Here is a 17,585-nt window from a genome sequence, read left to right as displayed (position 1 = left end):
GGACCAGATATAGAATGTCCTAGCAAGATGCTCAAAATTCCATGAGAATGGTTCAGCTCTTCCAGATGCTTGATCATAGGTTTAAGTTGTTAAAAGTTTGATACTAATACAGTATACAGAGTTTTATTGGAGAAAAACTGAATTCCTGGACTGCTAAAGTGTACTTACCTCAAGACATGTTCCAGGCTATGTCTAGTCTGATAGGTTAGCTTAAAACGAGCTGTTGAATAACAGTAAGATCTTGTCTCTGTCTGCTGGGTCACATGGCCTCTTGCACTTTTGTGATGCAGCATGCCAAACTACATCTCTATTGTATGCAAGTTGGGTTGAAGACGGCATACACCCTGACCTTACAAAGTCTGGGCTTACTTGTGTAAGTTCCACAGAATATCCTCTGCATCCTTGACTGGTGGAAAGACCTCTCTCCCTCTTCCAGTAGGAACAATAGTGATAGATGCATCCTTACTGGGTTGGAAAGTTCATCTAGGTGGTCATTTAGCTCAGGGAAAATGGACTCCAGAAGAATCTTGGTTACAGATCTGTGTCCTGGAGCTGAGAGCCATGTAAAATGCATTTCTTGCTGATGATTCATGAGTCTGTTCAGATTATGTCAAGGGAACACAACTGCAGATATTTACATAAACAAGCAGGGTGGAGTGAGATCATTCCTTGTGTTGTGTAGAGGCAGTAAAATTATGGAACTGGTGCAAACTAAATTGCAGCAGTCTGTCAGCGGTTCTCCAGAACACATTAGCGGGCAATCTCAACATGCACTTCTCCACGAATGGGAAATCCACAAATTGGTGATTTGGTTCATTTTCCACCAGAAGGGCCAGCCAGAAGAGGCATGTTTAGAATAGATAAAAACAAGAGATGTCAGATATTTTGTGCCAGAGGAGGTCAAAGCTCCAAAGGATTAGGCATATGTGAATACGCATTCCTAATCACGTATTCACATATGCCTAATCCTCCAATTCCATTGCTTCTGAGGGTGTTAAGGAAAATCAGACAAGACAAGGCAAAGATTATAAACTTCTGTGTGGCTGAGGCAATACTGTTCCCCACAGCTTTTTCACTTATCCATTTGCCCTCCAATCTGATTGCTTCTCATGCTGGATCTTGTGACTCGGAGTGAGGGAATGACGCATCATTCTGATCTGTCCTCCCGCCATTTAACTGCTTGGTTTTTGGATAGATGTCAGAGCTAGAAAAATCATGTTCTTCAGAGGTGCAAACCATCCTGAGCAGCAGTGGAAAAGATTCTACAAGAAAAGTGTACTGTGCAAAGTAAAACAGATTTGCCATCTGGTGTGATCAATGTAAACTGGCACCTCCAGAGTCTCATATACCTGACATTGTAGACCATATCTTTTAGCAGAAGACCTCAAGTCTCTCACTCAGCTCTCTGAGGGTACATCTAGCAGCTATTAGTGCCTTACCCCTTGTCAAGGTTCCTTCCCCACTCTGAACGCTAGGGTACAGATGTGGGGACCTGCATGAAAAACCTCCTAAGCTTATCTTTACCAGCTTAGGTCAAAACTTCCCCAAGGTACAAAATATTCCACCCTTTGACCTTGGATTGGCCGCTACCACCACCAAACAAATACTGGTTACTGGGGAAGAGCTGTTTGGAAACGTCTTTCCCCCCCCCAAATACTTCCCAAAACCTTGCACCCCACTTCCTGGACAAGGTTTGGTAAAAAGCCTCACCAATTTGCCTAGGTGACTACAGACCCAGACCCTTGGATCTTAAGAACAATGAACAATCCTCCCAACACTTGCACCCCCCCCTTTCCTGGGAAATGTTGGATAAAAAGCCTCACCAATTTGCATAGGTGACCACAGACCCAAACCCTTGGATCTGAGAACAATGAAAAAGCATTCAGTTTTCTTACAAGAAGACTTTTAATAGAAATAGAAGTAAATAGAAGTAAAGAAATCACCTCTGTAAAATCAGGATGGTAGATACCTTACAGGGTAATTAGATTCAAAACATAGAGAACCCCTCTAGGCAAAACCTTAAGTTACAAAAAAGATACACAGACAGAAATAGTTATTCTATTCAGCACAATTCTTTTCTCAGCCATTTAAAGAAATCATAATCTAACACATACCTAGCTAGATTACTTACTAAAAGTTCTAAGACTCCATTCCTGGTCTATCCCCGGCAGAAACAGCATATAGACAGACTCACAGACCCTTTGTTTCTCTCCCTCCTGCCAGCTTTTGAAAGTGTCTTGTCTCCTCATTGGTCATTTTGGTCAGGTGCCAGCGAGGTTACCTTTAGCTTCTTAACCCTTTACAGGTGAGAGGAGCTTTCCCCTGGCCAGGAGGGATTTCAAAGGGGTTTACCCTTCCCTTTATATTTATGACACCCCTCACCTTGGGTAGCTCTCCAGTATTTTTCCACCCTTCCACATCTGGGTTCCTGGTTTTTTCTGTATCTGTCTGTGGAAACCTTTTTTGTAGCAATAACATCTGTGAGAACAACTGGGAGAGTTAGGGTCTCTCGTGGCTGATCTCCTCCACCTCCAATACCACAGTCTTTTACTGGGGCAAAGTTTCTCTTAGTGCACAAAATAATGTCCAAATTCTACCTGAATTGGATGATATATTTTACTGGTATTTTTTCCAAACCCTCCCCCCCCCATTCATTTTTGATGAAGTCAAGTTACATACTTTAGATGGGCACTAGCCTACTTCCAGAGAATGAAATCATTCTCTAGGTCCCCAAGATTATTCATTTTGTTTGCTGAAAGAATGAAAGGAGTTTAGATATCCACACAGAATCGGCTAAGTGGATTTTGGGTTGCATTACTCTGTGCTATGAATTAGCTAAATTAGTTCTTGTAACCAATATTAATGCTCATTCAACAAGGGCTCAAATGACTGCGATGACCTCTCTGAAAAGTGTTGTCTGTAAGGCTGCCACATGGAGTTCAATACATGCCTTTAAAATACACTATGCTTTGATGTAGGCATCTTCATCAAACATCACTTTTGGTGGAGTAGTTGTTCATTTTGTCTTAAACAGGACTCCAAACACCCACCACCATAGTTAGATGGCTGCTTGAGAATCACACAAGGACAAGCACTCAGAAGAAGACAGGAGAGTTACTTGTCTGTACAGTAGCTGAAGTTCATTGAGATGTGTTGTCCCGGTGTGTATTCCATGGCCTGCTTCCCTTACTCTCTCCTTTGGATTCCTGCTATACTCTCTGTAATCTTCAGTAGAGAAGGAACTGGAGTGGTGGTTAGTCCTGTACTGCACTTTATACCTTCAGTAAAGGGCACAAGGATAGTTAGGGTACATGCCTGGATCAAACAGACACTGCTAGCAAAAAATCTCTGATTTGGGCCCATGTGCACCTGTAAGTGGAATACACACAGGGATAACGCATCTTGAAAAACTCCAGTGATTGTATTTCCCTTTTTTTAAGAAAGCCCAAGCCAACGAGGAACTTTTTAAATCAAAAATAAATGTACCTTTGGAGAGGGATCCCTTCCTCCCTTTTTTTTTTGGTGATAACCCTACAAGTCAGGTGGACCCTCTGCCTTTCATGAGGTCTTGAAGTGTTTATGATGTGCCATCATATTGATTTATTAACATATCACATAGGTTGGGGACATGGCTGACCACAGAATCCCCCAAACACTTGATTTTAGACTGCAAAACTTCACTGTAGGGCTAAGACAGATAACATGGTTGTTGGTAGCATAGTGGGTCATTGAAGAGAGAGGTTAGGGAACTGTAAGAATCTGAAGAAGGATGAGACATGAAGGAAGAAAGTTTTAGAATGTTAGGTAAGGTTTGCAACTTGATTCTCTAATACAAATAACCAAGTACTAAGATAATGCCCTGACAATAAACCAATATTTTGATGTAACAATTCCTTGTAGTCAAAATTAATAGTGTAGATAGCATGTCACTTTAAAAATTGAGGATGCAAATATTATTCCCAGAGTTCATCATTTAAGTCTGTTGCTGTTCCTTTCCCCATATTAGGAAAACTGGTGTTGGTTATTATAAACACGTATAGGGAACACAACAGAATCATTAGGATTTTAGAAATGAACGGAAATTTTAGTAAACTTCTTAAAATTAGAACATTTCTTTCCCTGAAACATTTTCTAAGCAATGGATAAAAGTGATGTATTTTGCAAATAAAAATTAGTGAAGTAATGTGGGACTAAGTAATTTGCACTTAGCATCATTTTTGTAACTATTATTAAAGCAAGATTTAAGCTAGAGCTTCTGGATGATGCTCTAATTATTTCAATATCTTTTTTGGATCATAAACTTTTCAACTTTAAAACAGATTTATCAGTAGCATAGTAATAGCTCTTTCATACAGTTATGAGTTGAAAGAATATGTATTCACAGGATTTTAGATATGGTATGAAATATTTATCTTCTGTATTGCTAGAAAAGGTGACGTACATTTGACTTCCCAAGTTACCTATTGACCCATGACCCACTGTGACTATTTGCTCTGCTATACATAAATATAACTTTAAACCATTTTGTATGCAATTGGATTTCTATTAAATGTATATGGTATGGGGAAAAAGGTTGGAAATAGGAAACAGGGACTTTATTTTGGTTTTGATACAGGTAGAAAATCAATTGATCATTAAGAGTTGAGTTGATATTGGATTGTGGCCACAAACTAGTTTCTAGGCCTGTCACAAGTAGGTAGATGATGAGTGTGTCAAAAGGTCTGATCCTGGAAACCTTACTGTTATGAGTAGCCTGTTGAAGTCAGTGGAACTATTTGCATAAATAAGGATTACTTATGTTGTAAGTATGTGTTTTATAAGAGTAGACTGACTAACTGTCCTCCATGTGCCAGGCTGTCAATTGCAGTGTTTATTCTCTTGCTAGTCCCACTTGATGAGGTGTTTACAGAAAATAAATTAAATCAGGACCCAATCCTGAAAAGTGGTTGTCACGGAGTCCCCGGGCGATGCTCTGGAACTGCTCCCCATGAAGCCAGTCACCTGCCCTCTAGGGCTCTGCAATGATCATACACCCTTACCCCACCCCCTAGATACTTAAGAACTGCCTAGGGGAAACTGAGGCACCCCCACACTATTCAGAGGAAACATTAAGAACAGTCCCACTTCGTCACAGTGGTTAACACCTCTTATGAGTTGCTATGGCTCTTGAGCCTCCACTGACTATACTGAGAATTGTATGTAGTAGTGTTCTAGCTATGTAAGATGGAATTTTCTACCTGGGTAAAAAAGCAAAATAAAGTCCCTGTTTCCAACCCCTTTCCCTTGTACCATATCCATTTAGTAGAAATCCAATTGCATAAAAATAGTTTGAAGTTATATTTATGTATAGCAGAGCAAATAGTTGCATTGGGCTATAGGTCAAAAGTAGCTTGGAAAAATCAAATGTCCATGCCACCTTTTTCTAGCTGGAAAGCTTGTCTCTCTCTCACCAACAGAAGTTGGTCCAATGAAAGATACTGCCTCACCTACCTTGTCTCTATTATGAGAACTGTGGGTTCTCAGCACTTCACAGAATTGCGTCTTATTGGGTGATATGTGTTACAATCATAATGTTTAATTATGTGCCTTTTATATGTTCCTTACTTTATGTTGCCTTTCATTAAAGGTGCCCAGCTGTTGGTTAAACCTTTGGTAAAAGAAGATGGAGGAAAAATAGATGGAAATCAAAATATATATCTTGTTGGAGCCTCTCACTTAAGGCTGTTGCTGGGAGCTGAAACTGTGGGATTGGTAAAACAATGTAATGATAACTCAATGAGAACCTTTACATACAGCAGTAGAAACACCTTCAAAGATTTTGCAGGTAAAGTGCCTTTAGCGTTTTAAGACAATTTCTGAATCATTAAAAAGATGTGGTCAAAGATTATAGGTGCATAAGCACACAGTTTAACTAGTCAAATATTTTATTGTCTTTCTGTTTTTTGGAATAGTAAAAGCTAACAGATGTAGGTGGAATAAGCCACTGTCTATGTAATCCTTTTGACCTTTGAACATACAGATTAATTCCACAATGAAGTCTGAATTTCCTGTCTCTGGATGAGTCACAATCTTGTAATGTGCCTGTGCTTTTAGTTCATACTTTTTCATCTGATGTATCTGTATATTCATTTATTGATATGACAGTTTATAATAAAGTTAACAAGGACCTTAAATTTGTTAGTAATATGTACCTGATTAACACTATCTAAAGTATTAGTTAATATTGCCTCCTTTTCTGATTTAAAAAAAAAACTGTGAAAAGCAAAATTTTGGGGTTAACTGCATCTCAATTAGCTGGAAAAATGGGAGTATTTTGATCCATTATGTTTGTACATCAAGCAATTGGTCACTAGCATGGGAATGATAGATTTCATGTTTGTATTTTTTAGATTGGGAGTTAATTGGGGAAAGGTCCATTCCTTCCTTTGTGTTTGAATATTGTGGGCATTACCAAGAATAATAATGCATTGCTTTAAGGATACCACATGCAATGATTCTTTCTTAGGGGTCTTAGCTCTGTAGTGCGAGATTGGCAGAACTCTTGCTTTCCAAGGAAGTACCAGAGTTTCATCTTAAATTAGCCTATTGTCTTATCAGCATTTTTTTACCTGTCCATTTCAATGAGGCCCTTCTCCGTATTTTCTGTGTCAAAAGGCTCTTGGGGTTCTGTTTAGCCTCACTGAAACCCTTAAACATTGATTACATTTTTTGCATGTTTTGACATCATTTTGCTGGACAATGCTATTACCAAGATGACCATGTCCAAATAGTTGTTACAGTGCATTTCTTTTTGTGGTCTGGCTGTCCTGAAATTGGAAGACCATGCCAAGGCTCACTTGATCAGAGGCAAGGTAACCACTCCTGCTTTTCTTGTAGATGTATATATTTATTTAGATTTATAAAGGTGCTAAAAAGGGTGCCTGTCTGTATGTTCTTGGTGTCTTAGGATGTCTTTTTTTAAGTTACATCAAAGTGCAGCAATTCCCCACCCTTGCAGTTCTCCCCACCCCTTATTTTCAAATGCCTCTGAAAAAGATGATCATTGTGACATGCCCTGAAGATCATCCAATTTAAGTAATTACATACCAAGGCAGGGAGTGCATTTCAGAGCTGTTGGGCTTTCACAAGGAGTGCTCTGCCAGCAGTGTGCTTTCATTTATACTATCAGGGCTGTAGCTTAAGCACTTTTGCTGATCTCAACTGTGGCGTATGGAATGGGGAGAAAGGACCTACCTACCTGAGGGAGAGCCTAATTTGGAACTTTAAAATAAAAAATGCACCTTTAATTTCGGATGGAAATTCACGGCCAGCCAGCACAGATTGTGAAACATAGATTTCATGTGCTTGTGGCAAGATGCTGCATTTATTAGTTAGGCTGCTGTTGCCTGCCAAAGCTGCAGTATCTGGATGGGTTTAAGGAGTAGCCCCACATAGAGTTCATTGCAGTAGTCTAATCTTGAGGTGACAAAAGGATGGGCAACAGTCGTGAGATCCTTATCCAAAAGGAATGATATAATTTATTTACAGCCAGGAGGTTAATAAGAAACTGAGCTGGTTGTTGTTGCTATTTAATCTTCTAGTAGCAGCTGGGAGTCCAACTAGACCTCTAGATTGCAACCCTGACCAACAAATGGTGGATGCAAACCCTCAATCAAAAAGGTAGACCTCTTTCACCATATCCTCCAGTTGCTTCCCTCAAATATCACCTCAGTCTTGTCTGGATTAAGCCTCAACCAACTATTCATGCCCCAGTCTCACCAAGATATGGAGTAAGATCATTGACTGTTTTGGTTGGATCACATCAAATGAAAACATAAAGCCGTGTGTCATCAGTATATAGAAATTTATAGCCCATATGTTCTTACTAAGCCTTCTATTTATAAAGTCCTGTTCTCACTTCTGGCATTAGTCTTGTTAAGTTGTCTCATTGCAACTTTACTTAGTATTCTGTTAGGACATCCTTCTAGGTTCTTAGGGCTTGTCTACATAGTCTGGACTATGGAGCTGTGAATTGTAGAGCACTTTAAAGTGCTGTGCTTCAGTTGCCCGGTGTAGCATGAATTAAAAGGTACCTACTTTGCATTAACATAAATTAAAAATGCAGTTGGATGGTATCTTCAGAGAAGGGAAAGTTATTTGTAGTCCTGCTTATCTGAAGATATAGTAGCAACAGGATTCCCACTAAACCCCCTTAGAGTTTGGGATTTTTTTTTTTAAGGTATCTCCTTACTTAGGTCATGATTAATTATTTTGAATTGGTTCACCATTCTGTTACATTCACCTGCTGTGCAACAGAAGATAGTATTTATATCCAGCAGGGTTGGTGTGAAATAGTTGCTAGGGGGCCTTTTTTGTGCACTGACATACTGCTGCTGCCCTCAGAGGTCACAATTCTGTAAGAGCTGAGACATCCTGCCTGTCTTTCATTATGGTGCTAAAACCTGGGAGTGAGACATTGTCAGAATTATATCTTCAGAGAAACATAATTGCAAGTGGGTATTATTCTTCCTTTTGATGTTCTCAAGTCATATAGGTAGACTAAATATAAAGTAGTTGAAATGTGCTTATCATTGAAGGCTTTTAGGAGGCAGGAGTTTTCTCTCAAAAATGTGTGATCGAATAATATTGGTGTACAGTATTTCTTTTCTGAACTTGTTGGTCTTTAGTACCTATTTTTGTCCCCAGCGTCTTAAGCAATTATCTCCATAAGATTTTTTTGGTATGCTAAGGAAAGGGCATTATGAATCATTTTCTTTCTGATTTAGAGGACAATCACGATTTCCTTACAATGGCAGAGTGTCAGTACATCATCAAGCACGAACTTGAAAATTTGAGAGCCAAAGATGAAAGAATGATTCCTGGGTACCCTCAGGCAAAGCTGTATCCAGGAAAATCAATTTGTAAGTGATTTAGTTTGATATTCTTAATTGATTGCTCCGAATAATATTTGAAACATATTGCTCATCGTGAATATGTAAGGTAACGGGGATGTTCACAACTTCCTGTAGCCATGAGTAATCCCTCAAAAGTTAAAAGGACTCCAGAACTACTCCACTGTATCTTTTTATTTTTCTTCATCTTTAAGAACTGGAGTAGTGTAAAGAAACGAAGGGTTATTTTTTTTTTTTATAAACTTCAACTAGTGGTCTTCTGAAAAGATAAATGGATGTATAAATGTATAAATAAATGGATGAATAAATGCTGTATGATAGTTGGGAAGCAAATTTTTAATTATTCACATTTCTAATCAACTTAGTGATTAGATTCTTCAATCTTTTTAGTTTAATGTGCAAACCTTCTTATTACCATGAAAAATTTGAGTGTTACAATAAATAGACTTTAAAAGCATGTTGAAGATCTATATGTAGTGAGACAAATTCTTGCCTTTTGAGGATCTGCATGCAGAAATGTTAGATTTTCACAAATGTCTGCAAAGCATAATGGATTTGTAACCTCTTGCAAGCGCCCCCTTCTGGTCGGGTGTGTCTGCAGTCTCTTCAGTTTATGGTGACCCCGTCAGTGATTTCTCAGGTGGCTTTTGGCTGAGTCACACACATTGTGTGTGAAACAGAACCACCCCCTTCTGAGATGTACAGTCTTTAACTTATCCTGGCTCTAGTATGGGGCCAGACCCCCATGGCATCCTCCCTAGAAACACTGTCTTCTTGTGGTCCTCCCTCAGCTTGGTCCTTACTTAGTCCCAGCAGCCAGCCAGGAGCTCCTTTCCTTCTCCGGTTCCCAATCACACTGAGCTGTCCATGGTCCTGCTGCTCTTTCAGACAACCAGGAACTCAGGCTTATCTCCTCCAGCTCCAGGCAGCAACTGACTACTGCTCTGTTCTGCACCTCCTTTTATATGGCCCTGCTGGGCCCTGGTTGGCTGCTCTCTGCAGCCTCTCTCATTGGCTGCTTCTCTGCAACCAGTCTAGGCCACTTGGAGGACTTCTCATTACAACAGAGAATTCTCATTACAACAGAGACTCACCCTGCCTATGAGTAAAGACAAAATATTGTTTCATATAACAGAGAGTCAGAAAAGGCACTCTGTATCCTTTCACTGAGGAGATGTCTAGGGTAGCAGGGATGTTCTCAGAAAAAATTGGATCCTGGTTCTTATGAAGCCAGCCAGCTCTGCCACATACTGAACTCTGGGGGGAAACCTACTTTATTAAGTAGAAAACAACTAGTAATAAGTGTAGACCCATGTTCAAGTTTTATGTTTTTGTTTTGTATTATAACCATTTGTTTCCACCACACTTTCTAGTTAGGTTTATTCAAGAAAGAATGGAGAGCTATGTTTGTTTTATTATAAGTGCTCACAAGTGCTGTGTGATTTTACAGGAGCAGTGATTTAAGGTAAAACTGCTTATTGGGGTACACTGGTCCTTTGGGGGCAGAGGATCTGGGATTTCTCTGAGTACCAGTGTCAGGGGTAGGATATCACAGAGGAGCAATTCAAAGAGATTCAGGGATGGGGGGTGCACGTATTGTTAACCTGCAAGGCAAAGATAGGGCTGCCATAGCCCAAAGGAGAATTCTTGCGTGGCTGAAAGGCTGCTGGTATCAGGGAGCTAACACCCAGCCACTACGGCATGTTTTGGTCTTGGGTGCCACAGGAACCATCACAAAGCACACTAGTGGGAAAGACAGCAGGTGCAGATTGAAATAGGTGCAGAGCATCTATTTACATTAATTAATTTACTCACCATTTATGAAAAAATACTCATGCTCTGTGGGTAGAAGATGACAACCTGTAATTTTCTGTTTCTGTTAGCAAATTGCAGACAATGTGAACTATATTAATTTTCCAAGGAATAGATGTTACATGTTGTTGCTTTGGAAGGATTGTGTGATAAAGTATCTTATTTGATGTGGTTCACTTTAGATAATGATGTGTTTGGATTGTCTCCTTATGAAAGTATCAGAAAAAGTAATCGTTTTTACAGAGCCACTAGTATTACATTACTGAGAAAGGAAGTTTGGTTTCATTTGCAACTCTTTAAATCATCCTTGGTAGATCATTTTTCCTCTGACTCGAGAGCTCTTCTATTTCATGGGGGAAGGGAGCAATAAGAGAGTACTATTTTTAGGAAAGCTGGAACTAGACCATTGGCACATAAGTTGTTTTCTAAAGAAATGTACCATATCTTTAATATCTGTGGATCATTAGAGTTTGTTTTTATATTTCAATGTTAATGTCTACAGAATAGAAAGATTTGTGTCTTCTAATAGCTCAACAAATGTGTATAGAAGATTAGTTGTAAATGTCAGAGGTGAGACTGAGGGTATGTTTATACCACAGCGGTGATGTTTCAGCTGTGATGCTGTAGTGCTATAGTTTAGACACTTCCTCCATTGACAGAATGAGTTTTTCCATCAGTGTAGGTAATCCACCTCTCAGAGAGGCAGTAGCTAGGTCGATGGAAGAATTATTTGCTTTTTAATCCATTTTCCCAGGCTCATTCTCAAATTCCAACCCCCTGAGTACCTTATATTGATGTGCACATAACATAAATAGTACTTGCTTTCTATAATAAAAATTCAATAAAAATTTATGATATAATATGGGATTTTTTTCTATAATGAAGAGAGCATTCGGATTTGGCTACTTTGCAATTTAAGAAGAAATTTCCCACAAGAAATGGAATAATATTAAAAAAGCAACAGCTATTTCTTTAGTTTGGTTTTATAGGCTTAATTTTTTAAAAAATATTAATAATTTTTGGTGCTCATGAAAATAACAATAAGTTCATCAGCTAGAGCCAGGCACAGTGGCAGGTGCTGTTAAAGCTTCCCCACCTGGGTATATGACTGCATTTCAGTTCTGACCTGCTACACCACTTGCTGTTCAAGACACAGAAACTACCAGCCTGTGGAGTAGTTTGTATGATGAGATGGATATCAAGTTTCTCTTGGAGATAACATTTAAGCCCAGGTCTTTGTTGGGGCGTTAACCAATTAGGCACCTCCTATATTCTATAATGTTATATTAATATATAAGAATTTTTAAATGCACATATTATGTGTATTATAAGGATTTAAATATCAAGTTAGTTGTTTTTTTCAAACATTTTTTAGGCTTGCTAGTTATAATGTAACCCAGTGCAAGCATGCTATCTGTACTATGACTTCACAGGAGCAATGTAAGCATAGCTTTCCCCATTTTCTTTCAGTGAGAAGATTGTTGACCAGTGGTATCCTACTTCAGATTTTCCCACTTCATGATACAGAAGAATTGAAGAAACTCCGGTACACCTGGTATGGCCAGGTCAAAATTAGTTATCAACCTTTAGGTATGTTAGCACTTATTTCACTGAAAAAAATAAAATGTCTCGAAACCAGAAGTGGCTCCAGTGGTGGTGAGCTTTTGAGAAGCTAGCTGCCCTTTTTTAATCAAGAGAGCTGTCTCTGAGTACAGACTTCCGATCCTGCTGTCTCACTTTATCTAAACTATCTCCCTGAAACTTTTGGATGATTGGCAGTTGCCTGGTAGCAGGTTTAGAGAAGTTATAAAAGTCTGATTTGTTTTGGGTTAATGAACTTCCAAAGTCCATTTGCCAATGCTTTGGAGATTGAACCCTGCGACAGAAGGTCTTCTGGTTTGTATCCCTCTTTAACAACAACCCAACAACAACAAAAAAACCCTGGAAAATTAAATGTAGGAAAGAATACATTTAATGCAGTGTTAAAGTTTCACAGTTAAACACTCAAAAGTAAGGAAATGCCATAGTTAATTATAGTTCAGTTTGAGCAATAACAGTTCAACCATCTTTGAATATGAGGAGAATGTTGGGGGAAAAACATTTTCCTCATCGTAAAAAGGAATTCTTACAAGTGTATTTTTAACAGCTCTAGTGCCAGTGTAGCTGAGGAGAGAAAGTTAAAATCTGTTTTTGATTGCTGTTCTGTTCTGATTTTTAAATCATGCCCATCACAATGGTATATGAGCACCCAGTTATGAATTAGCAGAGTTATGAGGGTTTGAAAATTGTACTTCAGGCATACATAGTACTTTCAATACATTTTTTTTTTAGCATTTCTTACCAATCTTTTAAGTGATGGATGCATAATACTATTTATACATACATGGAAATGTAACTACGTATTGTACTGAGAAGGAGAAGAATGCTCTTTCAGTTGGATACTATAGTTATAAAGTGTGACTTGTATGAGGCAAAGCTTTGTCATGGACTTCGTTTTTCTGGCACACGCAGAATAGTACAAAATAGAAGATGCTACACTTTGATATAAGATTGTAGAAAAAATGTTTGATATTTGAGAAATTACATCCTATTGTAATAAATTATATGCTATTGTAATGTATACATGCAAATGCATGGGGTCATGGAAGATCGGATATCCATTCTTAAATTCAGCATTTTTATTGTATTTTTGAGTAGTTAACTGTGTGTAAGCTTAACGTTTAAGATCTTTCAGTAACTGAAGAAACTTAAATGATAGAAATTCTCATGATTGCTTCAGAACATTTAATCTCTCAGCTGAAGTAAAAAAAATCCACATAGTTAGAACAAGTCTTTGCCCAGGCTAAAGAACATCTTTTGGGCTGGGTGGTTCTCCATGATCTTTCCACATTAAGCTCAGTCCTTCATAGCTGCAACAGGCCTCTGCTTAGGCTAAGCTTTTTCCAGTCTTTTGCAGGGCTGGAGCAAATCTTTCCAGCTGGGCAGGCTTCTAGGGTAACCTCAGTCCAAGGCTAACAGGCTCTTTCAAAGCTGAGGCAAGCTTTGTAGATTCCAAGTCTTGCTCCTCACTAAACTCCAGCAAACTCTCCTCCCACTCCCCCCCGTCGTATTAGACTCTGATCAGCAGTCACTCTGTGACAGACCACTCTGTCACAATGCCATTTCATAAAGACAATATTTTAATACATGTAAGCAGAGGCTCTGCAAAAATTCTGTGTTAGCCTTAATTTTGGCATTTCTTTACTTTTGAATGCCTAACTCTGCAATCTTAACTTTGCAATAACACAGTGTTTTGCAATCAGTAATTCTTTAATTGATGTTAGTATTTTGTTTCTACTAGATATTTAATGCTATAGTTGTAGCTGCTAAAATAAGCTGTAGTTACAGCTTTCCTACTAATGTTTTTTTTTTTTCAAATATACCTTCTGGTAGTTTTGGAGGTGTGGTAAGAATTACAGAGAAGTAATGATACTTGTTTTCTCTGTTTAGGAAACTGAAATTTGGGCCATTGTCTTAATCTGAAACTTAATTTCATATTACACTGAGAACTATGTTGGGAATTATTTAACATAATCATTATCTACACTACCACGTGGGGTCGATATAAAATACGCAACTTCAGCTACATGAGTTGCATAGCTGAAGTGGACATACTTACTGCGGTGTCTTCACTGTGGTAAGTCGACAGCTGACGCTCTCCTGTTGATTCTGCTTGCGCTTCCCATTCTGGTGGAGTACTGGAGTCAACGGGAGAGCACTCAGCGGTCGATTTATCACGTCTATACTAGATGCAATAAATCGACCCCCAATGGATCGATCTCTGCCCACTTATCAGGCGGGTAGTGTAAACAAGGCCTCTGATGGTTTGGTGAAATGGATAAGTTGTTTACTTAGTGGTAATATCTGAAAGGAAATCTTGTCTTCAATGCAACCAGTATGACATAGGTACCTAATGTTCACTCCTTCTTTTAGTGTGCCAGTCAGGTAACTCTTTTGTGTCTTTAGAAGATAGTACAGTTCCTATTGAAGATTTTAGTACTTCTGTCGCAGAATATTTTAAAAGCTTTGTGTGCTTTGAAAAATACGTTCTTTTGGTGTTTTCCCCCTTGCCTTGGCTTAGTTTTTTTTTCTCTCTCCACAGATGAAATCCGTTGCTATTTTGGTGAAACGATTGCTCTGTATTTTGGCTTCTTGGAATACTTCACATTTGCTTTGGTTCCTATGGCTCTCATTGGGATTCCTTACTATGTGTTTGCATGGGAAGACTATGACAAGTATGTGATGTTTGCCTCATTCAATCTGCTTTGGTCTACCGTGATCCTTGAAGTTTGGAAGCGCTGCTGTGCTATTATGACTTACAGATGGGGGACACTGTTGATGAAGCGGCAGTTTGAGGAACCGAGGCCAGGATTTCATGGGGTTTTGGGAATCAATGCTGTCACTGGCAAGGAGGAGCCGGTATACTCAAGTATTAAAAGACAGATACGAATTTATCTGGTGTCTTTGCCATTTGTGTGCCTTTGCCTCTATTTTTCACTGTATGTCATGATGATTTACTTTGAGTTGGAGACTTGGGCTCTGGATTTTCATGAGGAGAATGAGTCGTCTTATAGCAACTTAATGCTATTTGTGCCCAGCATCATTTATGCTATTGTGATTGAAATGATGAACCGCGTCTACCGATATGCTGCAGAATTCCTAACATCATGGGGTAAGACTTGGTTTTTTTTCTTTCTACTTTTCTTTTATGTGAGAAAGTAAGAAGCCCAAATAATTAAAATAAATGTATATAAACACATTTCCGAATGAGGAAGGCATTTCCTAAACTTACTGCTGTGTACATAAAGAAAACTGTCTGGACAAATCCATGGTTTAGTTGCGCAGGAGCATCCACCCCACACTGGCAGAGAAGGGGTTAAAAGCAGTCTAGGGAGGCTGTAAAGGGAGCAGCCAATCAGGGCCCAGCAGGCTTATATAAAAAGAGCTGCAGGGCCAGAGGCGGTGAGGTGTTGCAGGAAGCCCAAGGGGGGCTAGCACCTTGGACAGGGTAGCTGCTAGCAGAGACCAGGGGACCTAGGGAGAGAGCTTCTGGCTGGCTGCGGGGACTTGCAGGCTCGAGACCCTGAGAAGAGGGCAAAGAAAGTACTGGGGCCGTGGGAAAGTGGCCCAGGGAATTGAAGCAGCACCGGTGAGATGTTAAGGAGGGCTGCTAGCTACAGGGTTCCTGGGCTGGGATCACTTGCTGCTGGGAAGTGGCTGGACTGTTGGACAGCGATACCTTCCCCCCCGAAAAGAGGAAGCACAGACAATGACCTAGTCGAAGGGCTGAGTCAAGAAGAAGACGCTGCGGTTTGGGGAGCTGAGAGAGGAGCCATAGGCAGGAGCAGAGAACGAGTGTTGGTGTGCAGACCGTGGATGTGGGTGTTGGCCTTGAGCTTATCTCCAGCATGACCAGGAGGAGGCACCAGTCTGGTGATGGGGGCTGCACCCCATGACAAAGATATGTTATCAGGACTTCTTCTTTGAGTGCTTGATCATATATATAAATTTTCATTCCAGTCTTAGCGTGCATTTGCCCCACACACTCGAGATTAAAGACTTTTGGCCATAAGTGTCCATTGGATCCACTCATATTCTCTGAGTTCCCTTGTGGTCCTGTACCAATGTCCTGTACCAATGCTCCTGCCTCATACTGAGAATGAGGGGCGATCAACAGGTTATCTCAAGTGCTTATATACAAATGCACAAAGCCTTGGAAACAAGCAGGGAGAACTGGAGGTCCTGGTGATGTCAAGGAACTATGACGTGATTGGAATAACAGAGACTTGGTGGGATAACTCACATGACTGGAGTACTGTCATGGATGGTTATAAGCTGTTCAGGAAGGACAGGCAGGGCAGAAAAGGTGGGGGAGTAGCACTGTATGTAAGGGAGCAGTATGACTGCTCAGAGCTCCGGTACGAAACTGTAGAAAAACCTGAGTGTCTCTGGATTAAGTTTAGAAGTGTGTGCAACAAGAGTGATGTAGTGGTGGGAGTCTGCTATAGACCACCGGACCAGGGGGATGAGGTAGATGAGGCTTTCTTCCGGCAGCTCACGGAAGCTACGAGATCGCATGCCCTGATTCTCATGGGTGACTTTAATTTTCCTGATATCTGCTGGGAGAGCAATACATCCCGATGAGTCGAAAGAATAGTAAATATGGCAGGCGACCAGCTTGGCTTAATGGTGAAATCCTAGCAGATCTTAAACATAAAAAAGAAGCTTACAAGAAGTGTAAGGTTGGACATATGACCAGGGAAGAGTATAAAAATATTGCTCGGGCATGTAGGAATGATATCAGGAGGGCCAAATCGCACCTGGAGCTGCAGCTAGCGAGAGATGTCAAGAGTAACAAGAAGGGTTTCTTCAGGTATGTTGGCAACAAGAAGAAAGCCAAGGAAAGTGTGGGCCCCTTAATGAATGAGGGAGGCAACCTAGTGACAGAGGATGTGGAAAAAGCTAATGTACTCAATGCTTTTTTTGCCTCTGTCTTCACTAACAAGGTCAGCTACCAGACTGCTGCGCTGGGCATCACAAAATGGGGAAGAGATGGCCAGCCCTCTGTGGAGATAGAGGTGGTTAGGGACTATTTAGAAAAGCTGGACGTGCACAAGTCCATGGGGCCGGACGAGTTGCATCCGAGAGTGCTGAAGGAATTGGCGGCTGTGATTGCAGAGCCATTGGCCATTATCTTTGAAAACTCATGGCGAACGGGGGAAGTCCCGGATGACTGGAAAAAGGCTAATGTAGTGCCAATCTTTAAAAAAGGGAAGAAGGAGGATCCTGGGAACTACAGGCCAGTCAGCCTCACCTCAGTCCCTGGAAAAATCATGGAGCAGG

The 17,585-nt window shown here is 40.1% G+C and overlaps 1 protein-coding gene across 5 annotated transcripts in view; it reads left to right on the top strand.

The window, feature by feature from the left end:
* The window catches only part of ANO10 (anoctamin 10), a 284,606-nt gene that overhangs the window by 30,790 nt on the left and 236,231 nt on the right, over window positions 1-17,585 (top strand). For 4 of the 5 annotated variants that reach the window (XM_048838696.2, XM_048838693.2, XM_048838694.2 and 1 more), the window contains exons 3-6: window positions 5,627-5,824; window positions 8,766-8,900; window positions 12,174-12,293; window positions 14,845-15,414. In XM_048838696.2, coding sequence (XP_048694653.2) covers window positions 5,627-5,824; window positions 8,766-8,900; window positions 12,174-12,293; window positions 14,845-15,414 — 1,023 coding nt within the window. The remainder of the gene's footprint in view (window positions 1-5,626; window positions 5,825-8,765; window positions 8,901-12,173; window positions 12,294-14,844; window positions 15,415-17,585) is intronic. The other variant, XM_048838697.2, reaches the window with a different exon arrangement.

This window comes from Caretta caretta, chromosome 2 (assembly GCF_965140235.1).
Source record: "Caretta caretta isolate rCarCar2 chromosome 2, rCarCar1.hap1, whole genome shotgun sequence".
Taxonomy (NCBI): Eukaryota; Metazoa; Chordata; order Testudines; family Cheloniidae; genus Caretta; species Caretta caretta.
Note: the sequence above shows the minus strand (reverse complement) of the source record. Positions and strands in the feature narration are given on the sequence as shown.